A 14,657-nucleotide genomic window follows, 5' to 3' on the forward strand; every position below is an offset into this window, starting at 1 on the left:
ACAGAGTAAAGCTCCCTCGACACTGTCCCCATCAAACACTCCCAGGACAGGTACAGCACGGGGTTGGATGAAAACTTACTTTTCCATGATCACTATGTGTGATACTAACCTGGCTGTTACTTGTCCTGCCCCAGAATTAGAGAACGGGGAGAGTGCTAATCGACGGATGGATAACGTTATGGAATGGGACTCTTTCGGGATTAGTTTGAAGTAGCTGAAATCAGACTTCCATTTCTTCAGTTGGGTGTCAGGTAGGAAGTTAGTCAGAGGAACTGAAGGTTCTGATCCACTGTGCCCACTCTGCTATCATTAACACAGACTTCCTCCAGCATTGTACAATAACACGAGTCCACAGTCCAAAGATGTGCAGGTTAGGGTGGATTGGCCACGATAAATTGCCCTCAGTGACCAAAAAAGTTTAGGAGGGGTTATTGGGATAGGGTGGAATTTAGGGCTTAAGTGGGTCGGTGCAGACTCGATGGGCTGAATGGCCTCCTTCTGCACCGTATGTTCTATGCTCTGTAGAATTTACAGTGCAGAAGGAGGCCATTCGGCCCATCGAGTCTGCTCAGGCTCCTGGAAAGAGCACTCTACTCAAGCCCACATCTCCCCTCTATCCCCACAACGCAGTAACCCCACCCAACACTAAGGGCAATTTTGGACACTAAGGGCAATTTATCATGGCCAATCCACCTAACCTGCACATCTTTGGACTGTAGGAGGAAACCGGAGCACCCGGAGGAAACCCACGCAGACGCGGGAGAACGTGCAGACTCCGCACAGACAGTGACCCAAGCCGGAATCGAACTTGGGACCCTGGAGCTACGAAGCAATTGTGATAACCACTGTGCTACTGTGCTGCCCTGTCAGGGGGTCAGTACTGAGGGAGTGCCGCACTGTCAGAGGGTCAGTACTGAGGGGGCGCTGAACTGTCAGAGGGTCAATACTGAGGGAGCGCCGCACTGTCAGAGGGTCAGTACTGAGGGAGCGCTGCACTGTCAGAGGGTCAGTACTGAGGGAGTGCCGCACTGTCAGAGGATCAGTACTGAGGGAGTGCTGCACTGTCAGAGGGTCAGTACTGAGGGAGTGCCGCACTGTCAGAGGGTCAGTACTGAGGGAGTGCCGCACTGTCAGAGGGTCAGTACTGAGGGAGTGCCGCACTGTCAGAGGGTCAGTACTGAGGGAGTGCCGCACTGTCAGAGGGTCAGTACTGAGGGAGTGTTGCACTGTCAGAGGGTCAGTACTGAGGGAGTGCCGCACTGTCAGAGGGTCAGTACTGAGGGAGTGCCGCACTGTCAGAGGGTCAGTACTGAGGGAGTGCCGCACTGTCAGAGGGTCAGTACTGAGGGAGTGCCGCACAGTCAGAGGGTCAGTACTGAGGGAGTGCCGCACTGTCAGAGGGTCAGTACTGAGGGAGTGCCGCACTGTCAGAGGGTCAGTACTGAGGGAGTGCCGCACTGTCAGAGGGTCAGTACTGAGGGAGTGCCGCATTGTCAGAGGGTCAGTACTGAGGGAGTGCCGCACTGTCAGAGGGTCAGTACTGAGGGAGTGCCGCACTGTCAGAGGGTCAGTACTGAGGGAGTGCCGCAATGTCAGAGGGTCAGTACTGAGGGAGTGCCGCACTGTCAGAGGGTCAGTACTGAGGGAGTGCCGCACTGTCAGAGGGTCAGTACTGAGGGAGTGCCGCACTGTTAGAGGGTCAGTACTGAGGGAGTGCCGCACTGTCAGAGGGTCAGTACTGAGGGAGTGCCGCACTGTCAGAGGGTCAGTACTGAGGGAGTGCCGCACTGTCAGAGGGTCAGTAATGAGGGAGTGCCGCACTGTCAGAGGGTCAGTACTGAGGGAGTGCCGCACTGTCAGAGGGTCAGTACTGAGGGAGTGCCGCACTGTCAGAGGGTCAGTACTGAGGGAGTGCCGCACTGTCAGAGGGTCAGTACTGAGGGAGTGCCGCACTGTCAGAGGGTCAGTACTGAGGGAGTGCCGCACTGTCAGAGGGTCAGTACTGAGGGAGTGCCGCACTGTCAGAGGGTCAGTACTGAGGGAGTGCCGCACTGTCAGAGGGTCAGTACTGAGGGAGTGCCGCACTGTCAGAGGGTCAGTACTGAGGGAGTGCCGCACTGTCAGAGGGTCAGTACTGAGGGAGTGCCGCACTGTCAGAGGGTCAGTACTGAGGGAGCGCCGCACTGTCAGAGGGTCAGTACTGAGGGAGTGCCGCACTGTCAGTGGGTCAGTACTGAGGGAGTGCCGCACTGTCAGAGGGTCAGTACTGAGGGAGTGCCGCACTGTCAGAGGGTCAGTACTGAGGGAGTGCCGCACTGTCAGAGGGTCAGTACTGAGGGAGTGCCGCACTGTCAGAGGGTCAGTACTGAGGGAGTGCCGCACTGTCAGAGGGTCAGTACTGAGGGAGTGCCGCACTGTCAGAGGGTCAGTACTGAGGGAGTGCCGCACTGTCAGAGGGTCAGTACTGAGGGAGTGCCGCACTGTCAGAGGGTCAGTACTGAGGGAGTGCCGCACTGTCAGAGGGTCAGTACTGAGGGAGTGCCGCACTGTCAGAGGGTCAGTACTGAGGGAGTGCCGCACTGTCAGAGGGTCAGTACTGAGGGAGTGCCGCACTGTCAGAGGGTCAGTACTGAGGGAGTGCCGCACTGTCAGAGGGTCAGTACTGAGGGAATGCCGCACTGTCAGAGGGTCAGTACTGAGGGAGTGCCGCAGTGTCAGAGGGTCAGTACTGAGGGAGTGCCGCACTGTCAGAGGGTCAGTACTGAGGGAGTGCCGCACTGTCAGAGGGTCAGTACTGAGGGAGTGCCGCACTGTCAGAGGCTCAGTACTGAGGGAGCGCCGTACTGTCCATCCCTCAACCTCCATCACTGAAAGCTAAAGATGTGGACCATTATCACATTGCTGTGTGTGGGATGATAGTGTGTAGAAGTGGATTTCTTATCAGGGACCACACGAGAGTAACCTTAGCCTCAAGTGCTTTGGGACGTGCTGAATGTGTGACAGATGCTGTGTTGTTGTTGGCTGTGTTTATAATGACAGGGTATGGAGCAAGAGGAGAGTTTCTCTCACCATCCAACACTTGACCAGGGCCAGCTTGAGGATCTCGAAAGCAAACAGAAGCTCGCTCTCCCTGACACTGACAGGTTATAGGGTTCCTGGTCCATTCTCCTGTTGCAGATCCCACTCAGTCCTGGCCAAGGGACAGCTCAATCCATTGCTCACCAAGATTGTTGGTAAATGCAGGGCGGCCCTGACACCTACAGGTGGAGAAGATACTGCACGCTTCAGATTCACCTTCGAGGGCAAGGTCCTCATTTATTCCACTGTCGCATGCGGGATCCTGCTGTGCACCAATTGGCCGCCAGGTTTCCTACATTACAGCCTTTCCACTTCAATGGCATGTGCTGTGAAGCAATTCTGGATATGTTGAGGTGGTGAAAGGCGAGACATTCTCTGTTTTTATTATTCCTCTGGCCCGCAGAAATGATCCATCTTTGATTGTTCTTCCCCCCCCCCCCCCCCCACGTCTGGATCGCTTGCTCGGCCACTGGAGAGGAAATAAAGGTTCGACCGCATTGCTGTGGGACTGGGGTCACCTTTTTGTAAATTCGATCCTGAGATTGGAACCATTCTGTTTATTCCATTGATTCCCTTTCTTTTATCTTTGCCGTGATGTAGAGATGCCGACGTTGGACTGGGGTGGGCACAGTAAGAACCCTTCCAACACCAGGTTAAAGTCCAACAGGTTTGTTTCGAATCACTAGCTTTCGGAGCACTGCTCCTTCCTCAGGTGAATGAAGAGGTGGGTTCAACAAACACATATATAGATAAATTCAATGATGCAAGATGATACTTAGAATGCGAGCATTTGCAGGTAATTAAGTCTTTACAGATCCAGGGATAGGGGGTAACCCCAGGTTAAAGAGGTGTGAATTGTCTCAAGCCAGGACAGTTGGTAGGATTTCGCAAGCCCAGGCCAGATGGTGGGGGGTGAATGTAATGCGACATGAATCCCAGGTCTCGGTTGAGGCCGTACTCATCTGTGTGAACTTGGCTATAGGTTTCTGCTCGGCGATTTGTTCCAATTCGATGTCCTTTATCCCTGAGTCCCACGAGTGAACGCATTCAAAAACTGCACTTCTTTTGAACATCATTGACCTTTAGCACGGGAAGCCTGTGACCTAAGCTGACATGGACCTCGCCAACCCCGCCCAATAGGACATAGGAGCAGAATGAGGCCACTCGGCCCATCGAGTCTGCTCTGCCATTGAATCATGGCTGATATTTTTCCCATCCCCATTCCCTTGCCTTCTCCCCATAACCGTGCTGTGGGCCGCACGGTAGCATGGTGGTTAACATAAATGCTTCACAGCTCCAGGGTCCCAGGTTCGATTCCCGGCTGGGTCACTGTCTGTGTGCGTGGGTTTCCTCCGGGTGCTCCGGTTTCCTCCCACAGTCCAAAGATGTGCGGGTTAGGTGGATTGGCCATGCTAAATTGCCCGTAGTGTCCTAAAAAGTAAGGTTAAGGGGGGGTTGTTGGGTTACGGATATAGGGTGGATACGTGGGTTTGAGTAGGGTGATCATTGCTCGGCACAACATCGAGGGCCGAAGGGCCTGTTCTGTGCTGTACTGTTCTATGTCTATAACCCCTGATCCCCTTATTAATCAAGTCTATCTATCTCTGTCTTAAAGACACTCAGTGATTTGGCCTCCACAGCCTTCTGCGGCAAAGAGTTCCACAGATTCACCCCCCTCTGGCTGAAGAAATTCCTCCTCATCTCTGTTTTAAAGGATCGTCCCTTTATTCTGAGATGGTGTCCTCTGCTTCTAGTTTTTCCTACAAGTGGAAACATCCTCTCCATGTCCACTCTATCCAGGCCTCGCAGTGTCCTGTAAGTTTCAATAAGATCCCCCCTCATCCTTCTAAACTCCAACGAGTACAGACCCAGAGTCCTCAAGCGTTCCTCATACGACACCCGGCCTTTTGTTGTTTATTTGCATTGTGAACCTTGCAAGCCATCTCTGATAAGTGAAATCACAGAAGGTCCCACAGCTGGGGATCTATTACAGATAAACTGCATTTAGTATTCACTTATCTCACATTGTATTTACTTGGAACTATAGCGAGTCATAGCTTCAGCCATTGAAACGTAACTGGCATTAGGGACTCTTTAATCATGGCAAATGCTTCATGTTCAATGACTAAGAACATTCTGGAATAATTTGTTTCTTTAAAAGATAGTCTGCCTTAAAGGATTAACATAAAGAATCTGGTTATTGCTTTTCCTGCAAAACGAAGCATTTTAAAAGAAGAGGTAATGAAGCAGTTTTTTTTTCTTTAAATAAATTTAGAGCATCCAATTCACTTTTTCCAATTAAGGGCCAATTCCCCTACCCTGCACATCTTTGGGTTGTGGGGGTGAAACCCACGCAGACACGGGGAGAATGTGCAAACTCCACACGGACAGTGACCCAGAGCCGGGATCGAACCCGGTTCCTCGGCGCTGTGAGGCAGCAGTGCTAATCACTGGGTCACTGTGCTGCCCCCCCCCCCCCCATCCATGAGGCAGTAGTGCTAACCACTGCACCACCGTGCCGCCCCCATGAGGCAGCAGTGCTAATTACCGGGCGGCACGGAAGCGCAGTGGTTAGCACTGTTGCTTCACAGCTCCAGGGTCCTAGGTTAGATTCCCCGCTGGGTCACTGTCTGCGCGGAATCTGCACGTTCTCCCCGCGTCTGCGTGGGTTTCCTCCGGGTGCTCCGGTTTCCTCCCACAGTCCAAAGAGGTGCAGGTTAGGTGGATTGGCCGTGATCAATCGCCCTTATTGTCCGAATAAAGATGGGGTGGGGTTAGCGGGTTACGGGGATAGGGTGACGGTGTTGCCTTGGGTAGGGCGCTCTTTCCAAGGGCCGGTACAGACTTGATGGGCCGAATGGCCTCCTTCTGCACTGTAAATTCTATGATTCTGTACTGCGCCACCGTGCTGCCCTCTGTTAAAGGATACTTGACCTGTCCCACTGCACCTGGTTTAACAAAATACTTTCAGACTTGCAAACTGAGCCAGCGATCGAGGATTATGACTGTGCCTATTAGTGGGCCGCACCAGAGGTATTAAAGAATGATAATCACTGATAAACCTCACAGGTGACATTGAGACTCAAGTTGCTGATTTGGACAATTGACTCTCTATTTTTATTGGCAGGAAACGGGTTCTAAATCACAGCTTTAGCACCTGGCATTTGGGAGATTAGGTTAAAGCTTTCCCTCTCCATTTCCTCCGCTCCCCACGGTCAACAGTGCGGCTCCGCCATGGAAGAGCCGGTTGGGGCTGTCGCTCTCGAACCGATCTGATTTGATTGCGTTGCGAACTTCTCTTCCCCACTCCCCCCCCCCCCCCCCCCCCCCATCCCCTCTGCGTAGAGCTAGAGAGACACCACAGATTGTTCACAGAGATGGTCCTCTTCAAAGTGAAGTTCACCTTCCAAAAGCGCGTGCAGTTGGCACAGTCCTTATGGATGCTCTGCTGGCTCTCGATTCTTACCGGAGTCCTAACCTTTGCTCTGGGAATTTACCTCAAGTGTGAGCTGAAGAGGCGGAGCGAGGTGATGGACAACACTGACATACACCTCGTCCCCAACACCCTCATCTTTGTGGGGCTCCTGTCCACGCTCATCAATTTCGGCGGGGTCAAAATATGCAACGACTCACTGGACCTTGCCAAGTTTCCCCGGTGGAAGGGCTACATAGAGCCCTACCTGATCTCCGCCTCCCTCTTCACCTTTCTCATGCTGTTTGCTTCCCTCTTGAGCTACTTCATGAGGGGAAATCTGGATGCCTCGTTGAAGATTGGCCTGAAGAATGGAATCCGCTTCTATAAGGACACGGACACCCCAGGCAGATGCTACCAGAAGAGAACCGTCGACCACATCCAGATGGAGTTCCAGTGTTGCGGGAATAACAACTACAGGGACTGGTTTGAGGTGCAGTGGATCAGTAATCGGTACCTGGACTTCAATAATCGCGAAGTGAGGGAGTAAGTTCCGACGGAAAGTCATTGACCCGAAACGTTAAACTCGGTTTCTCTGTCTCGACAGACGCTCAGTAAGAAGTCTTGCAACACCAGGGGCAGCACGGTAGCATGGTGGTTAGCACAAATGCTTCACAGCTCCAGGGTCCCAGGTTCGATTCCCGGCTGGGTCACTGTCTGTGCGGAGTCTGCACGTCCTCCCCGTGTCTGCGTGGGTTTCCTCCGGGTGCTCCGGTTTCCTCCCACAGTCCAAAGATGTGCGGGTTAGGTGGATTGGCCATGCTAAATTGCCCGTAGTGTCCTAAAAAGTAAGGTTAAGGGGGGGTTGTTGGGTTACGGGTATAAGGTGGATACGTGGGTTTGAGTAGGGTGAACATTGCTCGGCACAACATCGAGGGCCGAAGGGCCTGTTCTGTGCTGTACTGTTCTATGTTCTATGTACCTGAGCAGCGCTCCGAAAGCTCGTGTTTGAAACAAACCTGTTGGACTTTAACGTGGTGTTGGAAGGGTTCTTACTGTGCTCACCCCAGTCCAACGCCGGCATCTCCACATCTCAAGCATAGATGACTGTGTGGTCTAATTCGGGCGTTCGAAGGGGAGGTTCCCCACACACAGGAGACTAGAAATCTATAATTACCTCCCCCAAAACACCGTGAGGGTTGGGGCCCAATTAAAAATTTCGAATCTGAGTTGATGTTTGTTACGTTGAATTTCCAGCGTAGAAACAGACCATTCGGCCCATTCCCGCTATGTTAATGCTGTTTATGCTCCACGTGAACCTTCAGCCACCCATCTCCACCTCACTACGTCAGCCTAATCTCCGATTCCTTTCTCCCTCCTGTATTTATATAGCTTCTCCACAATGACATTCTCAGTAAGGATATTAAGGGATTACGCTGCAAAGACACAGATCAGACATGATCTAATTGAATGGGAGGGCAGGGCTGAGGGGCCAAGTGGCCTCCTCTTGTCCCAATGTTCAATGAGGATTTTCAAAGCCATGTTGCGTCTCGGTTAGATTGCACTTGTGTGCAGTTCTGGTTGTTATATTACAGAAACGATATAGAGGCACGGGAGGGGGGAAGAAAAGATTTCTCAGGATGATTTGTGAAATGTGAGGGTGTAAATATCAGGAGGCGATTGAGAAGCTGGGTGAGGGTGACCGTTAAAATTCTGAAAGGTTTTGATAGAGTCGGAGGGTGTGGGAATGTGGGACTCGCTCCCACGGGGAGTGGGGGAAGAATGTGGGACTCGCTCCCACGGGGAGTGGGGAGAATGTGGGACTCGCTCCCACGGGGAGTGGGGAGAATGTGGGACTCGCTCCCCACGGGGAGTGGGGAGAATGTGGGACTCGCTCCCACGGGGAGTGGGGAGAATGTGGGACTCGCTCCCACGGGGAGTGGGGAGAATGTGGGACTCGCTCCCACGGGGAGTGGGGAGAATGTGGGACTCGCTCCCACGGGGAGTGGGGAGAATGTGGGACTCGCTCCCACGGGGAGTGGTGAGAATGTGGGACTCGCTCCCATGGGGAGTGGGGAGAATGTGGGACTCGCTCCCACGGGGAGTGGGGAGAATGTGGGACTCGCTCCCACGGGGAGTGGGGAGAATGTGGGACTCGCTCCCACGGGGAGTGGGGAGAATGTGGGACTCGCTCCCACGGGGAGTGGGGAGAATGTGGGACTCGCTCCCACGGGGAGTGGGGAGAATGTGGGACTCGCTCCCACGGGGAGTGGGGAGAATGTGGGACTCGCTCCCACGGGGAGTGGGGAGAATGTGGGACTCGCTCCCACGGGGAGTGGGGAGAATGTGGGACTCGCTCCCACGGGGAGTGGGGAGAATGTGGGACTCGCTCCCACGGGGAGTGGGGAGAATGTGGGACTCGCTCCCACGGGGAGTGGGGAGAATGTGGGACTCGCTCCCATGGGGAGTGGGGGAGAATGTGGGACTCGCTCCCACGGGGAGTGGGGAGAATGTGGGACTCGCTCCCACGGGGAGTGGGGAGAATGTGGGACTCGCTCCCACGGGGAGTGGGGGAGAATGTGGGATTCGCTCCCACGGGGAGTGGGGAGAATGTGGGACTCGCTCCCCACGGGGAGTGGGGAGAATGTGGGACTCGCTCCCACGGGGAGTGGGGAGAATGTGGGACTCGCTCCCACGGGGAGTGGGGAGAATGTGGGACCCGCTCCCATGGGGAGTGGTGAAGGGGAATAGTGTAGATACATTCAATAGGAAAGTACACAATAATGAACTATTTGAGGAGAATGTTCTGTTTGTGTTTCCACTTTCCGATGTAATCCTGTGGAATGAATACTGTGTCCCTTCTGCGATCTGACTATTCCCCATGTGGTTTCAGCCGTATTAAGAGCAATGTGGACGGCAGGTATCTGGTTGATGGTGTTCCCTTCAGTTGCTGCAACCCACAGTCTCCCCGGCCCTGTATCCAGCGGCAAATCACCAACAACTCCGCCCACTTCAATTATGAATACCAGACCGAGGAGTTGAACCTGTGGATGATGGGATGTCGAGAGGCTCTGCTCACCTACTACACTGGGATGATGGCGACTATCGGAACTAGCGTGCTCCTCTGCTACGTGCTGCAGGTGAGGACTGCCCTCCGCCGTTTCGCTGGCCCGTGTCCTTCAGAGTGAGGTGGGGAGGTGGGTAGGGGTATTACCTAGGCTCCGGGCGCTCTGTGGTTGAGTCTGTTCCCACCCGCCCACCAGCTAAATGAAGAATTGCTGGGATGGGATCTATCCATTCAGAGAATCTCAGAATCCCTACAGTGCAGAAGGAGGCCATTCGGCCCATCGAGCCTCCATTGACCCCTCGAAGAACAGCACCCAACATAGGCCCACGGACCCCATCCCCCAATCCACCTAACCTGCACGCCTTTGGACTGTGGGAGGAAACCGGAGCACCCGGAGGAAACCCACGTACACACGGGGAGAACGTGCAAACTCCGCACAGACAGTGACCCAAGCCGGGAATCGAACCTGGGTCCCTGGCACTGTGAGGCAGCAGTGTTAACCCGGGTCCCTGGCACTGTGAGGCAGCAGTGTTAACCCAGGTCCCTGGCTCTGTGAGACAGCAGTGTTAACCCGGGTCCCTGGCGCTGTGAGACAGCAGTGTTAACCCGGGTCCCTGGCACTGTGAGGCAGCAGTGTTAACCCAGGTCCCTGGCTCTGTGAGACAGCAGTGTTAACCCGGGTCCCTGGCACTGTGAGACAGCAGTGTTAACCCAGGTTCCTGGCGCTGTGAATCAGCAGCGTTAACCCGGGTCCCTGGCACTGTGAGGCAGCAGTGTTAACCCGGGTCCCTGGCACTGTGAGACAGCAGTGTTAACCCGGGTCCCTGGCACTGTGAGACAGCAGTGTTAACCCGGGTCCCTGGCACTGTGAGACAGCAGTGTTAACCCAGGTCCCTGGCACTGTGAGACAGCAGTGTTAACCCGGGTCCCTGGCACTGTGAGGCAGCAGTGTTAACCCGGGTCCCTGGCACTGTGAGGCAGCAGTGTTAACCCGGGTCCCTGGCACTGTGAGACAGCAGTGTTAACCTGGGTCCCTGGCCCTGTGAGACAGCAGTGTTAACCTGGGTCCCTGGCTCTGTGAGACAGCAGTGTTAACCCGGGTCCCTGGCACTGTGAGGCAGCAGTGTTAACCCAGGTCCCTGGCTCTGTGAGACAGCAGTGTTAACCCGGGTCCCTGGCACTGTGAGACAGCAGTGTTAACCCAGGTTCCTGGCACTGTGAATCAGCAGCGTTAACCCGGGTCCCTGGCACTGTGAGGCAGCAGTGTTAACCCGGGTCCCTGGCACTGTGAGACAGCAGTGTTAACCCGGGTCCCTGGCACTGTGAGACAGCAGTGTTAACCCGGGTCCCTGGCACTGTGAGACAGCAGTGCTAACCCAGGTCCCTGGCTCTGTGAGACAGCAGTGTTAACCCGGGTCCCTGGCACTGTGAGGCAGCAGTGTTAACCCGGGTCCCTGGCACCGTGAGACAGCAGTGTTAACCCGGGTCCCTGACACTGTGAGGCAGCAGTGTTAACCCGGGTCCCTGGCACTGTGAGACAGCATTGTTAACCCGGGTCCCTGGCACTGTGAGACAGCAGTGTTAACCTGGGTCCCTGGCACTGTGAGACAGCAGTGCTAACCCGGGTCCCTGGCCCTGTGAGACAGCAGTGTTAACCCGGGTCCCTGGCACTGTGAGACAGCAGTGTTAACCCGGGTCCCTGGCACTGTGAGACAGCAGTGTTAACCCAGGTCCCTGGCACTGTGAGGCAGTAGTGTTAACCCGGGTCCCTGACACTGTGAGGCAGCAGTGCTAACCCGGGTCCCTGGCACTGTGAGGCAGCAGTGCTAACCCGGGTCCCTGGCACTGTGAGGCAGCAGTGTTAACCCAGGTCCCTGGCACTGTGAGACAGCAGTGTTAACCCGGGTCTCTGGCACTGTGAGGCAGCAGTGTTAACCCGGGTCCCTGGCACTGTGAGACAGCAGTGTTAACCTGGGTCCCTGGCACTGTGAGACAGCAGTGTTAACCCGGGTCCCTGACACTGTGAGACAGCAGTGTTAACCCGGGTCCCTGGCCCTGTGAGACAGCAGTGTTAACCCGGGTCCCTGGCACTGTGAGACAGCAGTGTTAACCCGGGTCCCTGGCACTGTGAGACAGCAATGTTAACCCAGGTCCCTGGCACCGTTAGACAGCAGTGTTAACCCGGGTCCCTGGCACTGTGAGACAGCAGTGTTAACCCCGGTCCCTGGCACTGTGAGACAGCAGTGTTAACCCGGGTCCCTGACACTGTGAGACAGCAGTGTTAACCCGGGTCCCTGGCACTGTGAGACAGCAGTGTTAACCCCGGTCCCTGGCACTGAGACAGCAGTGTTAACCCGGGTCCCTGGCACTGTGAGACAGCAGTGTTAACCCGGGTCCCTGGCACTGTGAGACAGCAGTGTTAACCCGGGTCCCTGGCACTGTGAGGCAGCAGTGTTAACCCGGGTCCCTGGCACTGTGAGACAGCAGTGTTAACCCGGGTCCCTGGCACTGTGAGGCAGCAGTGCTAACCCGGGTCCCTGGCAGTATGAGACAACAGTGTTAACCTGGGTCCCTGGCACTGTGAGGCAGCAGTGCTAACCCGGGTCCCTGGCACTATGAGACAGCAGTGTTAACCCGGGTCCCTGGCACTGTGAGACAGCAGTGTTAACCCGGGTCCCTGGCACTGTGAGACAGCAGTGCTAACCCGGGTCCCTGGCTCTGTGAGACAGCAGTGTTAACCCGGGTCCCTGGCACTGTGAGACAGCAGTGCTAACCCGGGTCCCTGGCTCTGTGAGACAGCAGTGTTAACCCGGGTCCCTGGCACTGTGAGACAGCAGTGTTAACCCGGGTCCCTGGCACTGTGAGACAGCAGTGTTAACCCAGGTCCCTGGCACTGTGAGACAGCAGTGTTAACCCGGGTCCCTGGCACTGTGAGGCAGCAGTGCTAACCCGGGTCCCTGGCACTATGAGACAGCAGTGTTAACCCGGGTCCCTGGCACTGTGAGGCAGTAGTGTTAACCTGTGTCCCTGGCACTGTGAGGCATTAGTGTTAACCCGGGTCCCTGGCACTGTGAGACAGCAGTGCTAACCCGGGTCCCTGGCTCTGTGAGATAGCAGTGTTAACCCGGGTCCCTGGCACTGTGAGGCAGCAGTGTTAACCGCTGTATCATCCCGTGTTTGCCTTTCAGTGGGAAGTGTCAGGAAGAAGCTTCGCCATTTCATTGCTTTGTCACAATCTTCCATTAAATTAAGATTTAATTTGATTCCTACGTTCATTAATCTCCAGGATGTGTCCGTCACTGGGAGAGGAAAGTTTCCGTCAAATCCTCAATCAATGATCTTAAATCTCTCGATTAATTCACCCCTGAATCTTCCACACTCGGGGAATACAAGCCTCTTCTCTGCAACCTGACTTTGTAAATGAACCCTTTTCGCCCCGGTATCGTGTACCTGTGCGGTACTGAAATCTCAGGCCAATATATCCTTCCTGAGAAGCGAACACTGTTACTTCAGATAGACCACCACCTGATGAGTATGGAATGAAAAACTTTGACAGCTTTGTCTATTTTTTCAGCGATTATTCTCCAGCCTTTCACCCAGGTCATTGATGGATATGGGGAGAAGCTGAGGACCCGAATAGAGAGAGATCCCAGCCCGTCGCCCATCAGAAAACAAAGACTGACCCTAACCCCCAACTACTTACCGTCTCACCCCACGGGTTGCCTCTGAGTGTGGCCCACTCACCTCCCTGCCCTCCGCCTGGTGATAGGGGGGGTAGATGGATGTCCTGTTGTACAGGGAGTGTCTGACGATTCGGGTCTTGTTTGTCGTGTCCACAGCTCGGTGTGTTGACGGGTCTGCGCTACCTCAGCACTGCGACGGAGGCTGTCGTGGGACAGGGGAACCCCGAGTGTGACTCTGAGGGTTACCTGCTGGAGAAGGGGCCGATGGAGACTGTGTGTGCCACAGTGCAGGCGGTGAAGGACAAGTTCAACTTCAACCAGGTGCGAGCGGAGCCGGCGGCAGCTGAGGCGACGCCAACAGAGGGGGACAAGACAGATAAATAGACATTTTCCGAACGGGAGTAACGGCCGCTTGGGTAACAGGAGACGCCCCAGAGGCAACTATTGGACATAGCTGATCTGTAATGTCGATTCTCCTTTATCACGCAATATCACAATCTCCCGGCCGACAATGTCCTGCTCAGGGCGTTGTGTGACCTCCCCAGCATTTCCCTATTCAGCCTCATGCCAATGCACAGAAGGCTTCACTCCCTAAACACACAACCCACCCTCGCAGCGGCATTTACCACCATGACCCTCGACCTGTGCCCTGAAAGGTCCAGTGTCTCTTTCGAAACGCATTTTATTCAGACTTGTATCAAAGTAGGTTACAGCAAATAAACACCCCGGGAAACATTCTTCCCAACAATCAGCTGCACAGTTTGGACAGATTTTCCACCTTTTTCACCCCCCTCCCCATCACCCCCCACCCCCCTCCTCCCCCCATCACCCCCCACCCCCCTCCCCTGCGGCGAACAGCTCCTCAAACACGGTCACAAACATCCCCCACCTTTCCTCAAACCCCCCCTGCTGAGCCCCCTTAACTCAGACTTTATCTTCTCTAACCGCAGGAAGTCGTACAGGTGACCCAACCAAGCTGCTACCCCCGGTGGCGATGCCGACCGCCACTCCAGCAAAATTCGCTGCCGTGCAGTCAGAGAGGCGAAGGCCAAGACATCGGCCTTCCTCCTCTCCATGAGCTCCGGCTTCTCTGAGACCCCAAATATCGCCACCAAAGGGTCCGGGTCCACTCCCTCCTCCACTATCCTGGCTAAGACCACGAACACTCCCACCCAGAATCATCCCAATTTTTCACAACCCCAAAACATGTGCGCGTGATTCGCTGGCCCTCGCCCACACCTCTCACACTCATCTGCTACCCCCTGAAAGAACCCACTCATTCTCACCCGAGTCATATGCACCCCGTGCACCACCTTGAACTGTATCAGGCTCATCCTCGCACAAGAGGAGGTCCCGTTTACCCTTCGCAGTGCCTCACTCCATACTCCCCAATTGGTCTCCATTCCCAACTCCGCTT

The 14,657-nt window shown here is 54.9% G+C and overlaps 1 protein-coding gene across 1 annotated transcript; it reads left to right on the forward strand.

Moving 5' to 3' along the window:
* The first annotated feature begins 6,313 nt into the window (after positions 1–6,313).
* On the forward strand, positions 6,314–14,048 carry LOC119958992 (RDS/peripherin-like protein xRDS35). Its single transcript, XM_038787526.1, has 3 exons — positions 6,314–7,036; positions 9,384–9,630; positions 13,397–14,048. Exons 1-3 carry the CDS (start codon positions 6,456–6,458, stop codon positions 13,622–13,624), a joined length of 1,056 nt encoding a protein of 351 aa, XP_038643454.1. The 5' UTR covers positions 6,314–6,455; the 3' UTR covers positions 13,625–14,048.
* Positions 14,049–14,657: the final 609 nt, after the last annotated feature.

The sequence above is a fragment of the Scyliorhinus canicula genome, chromosome 31 (genome assembly GCF_902713615.1).
Source record: "Scyliorhinus canicula chromosome 31, sScyCan1.1, whole genome shotgun sequence".
NCBI classification, from domain to species: Eukaryota; Metazoa; Chordata; class Chondrichthyes; order Carcharhiniformes; family Scyliorhinidae; genus Scyliorhinus; species Scyliorhinus canicula.

Coding starts and splice junctions, on each gene's coding strand:
- LOC119958992 (XM_038787526.1), top strand. CDS start 6,456: ATGGTCCTCTTCAAAGTGAAGTTCACCTTCCAAAAGCGCGTGCAGTTG. Junction 7,037..9,383: donor AATAATCGCGAAGTGAGGGA/GTAAGTTCCGAC, acceptor ATGTGGTTTCAG/CCGTATTAAGAGCAATGTGG. Junction 9,631..13,396: donor TCCTCTGCTACGTGCTGCAG/GTGAGGACTGCC, acceptor TCGTGTCCACAG/CTCGGTGTGTTGACGGGTCT.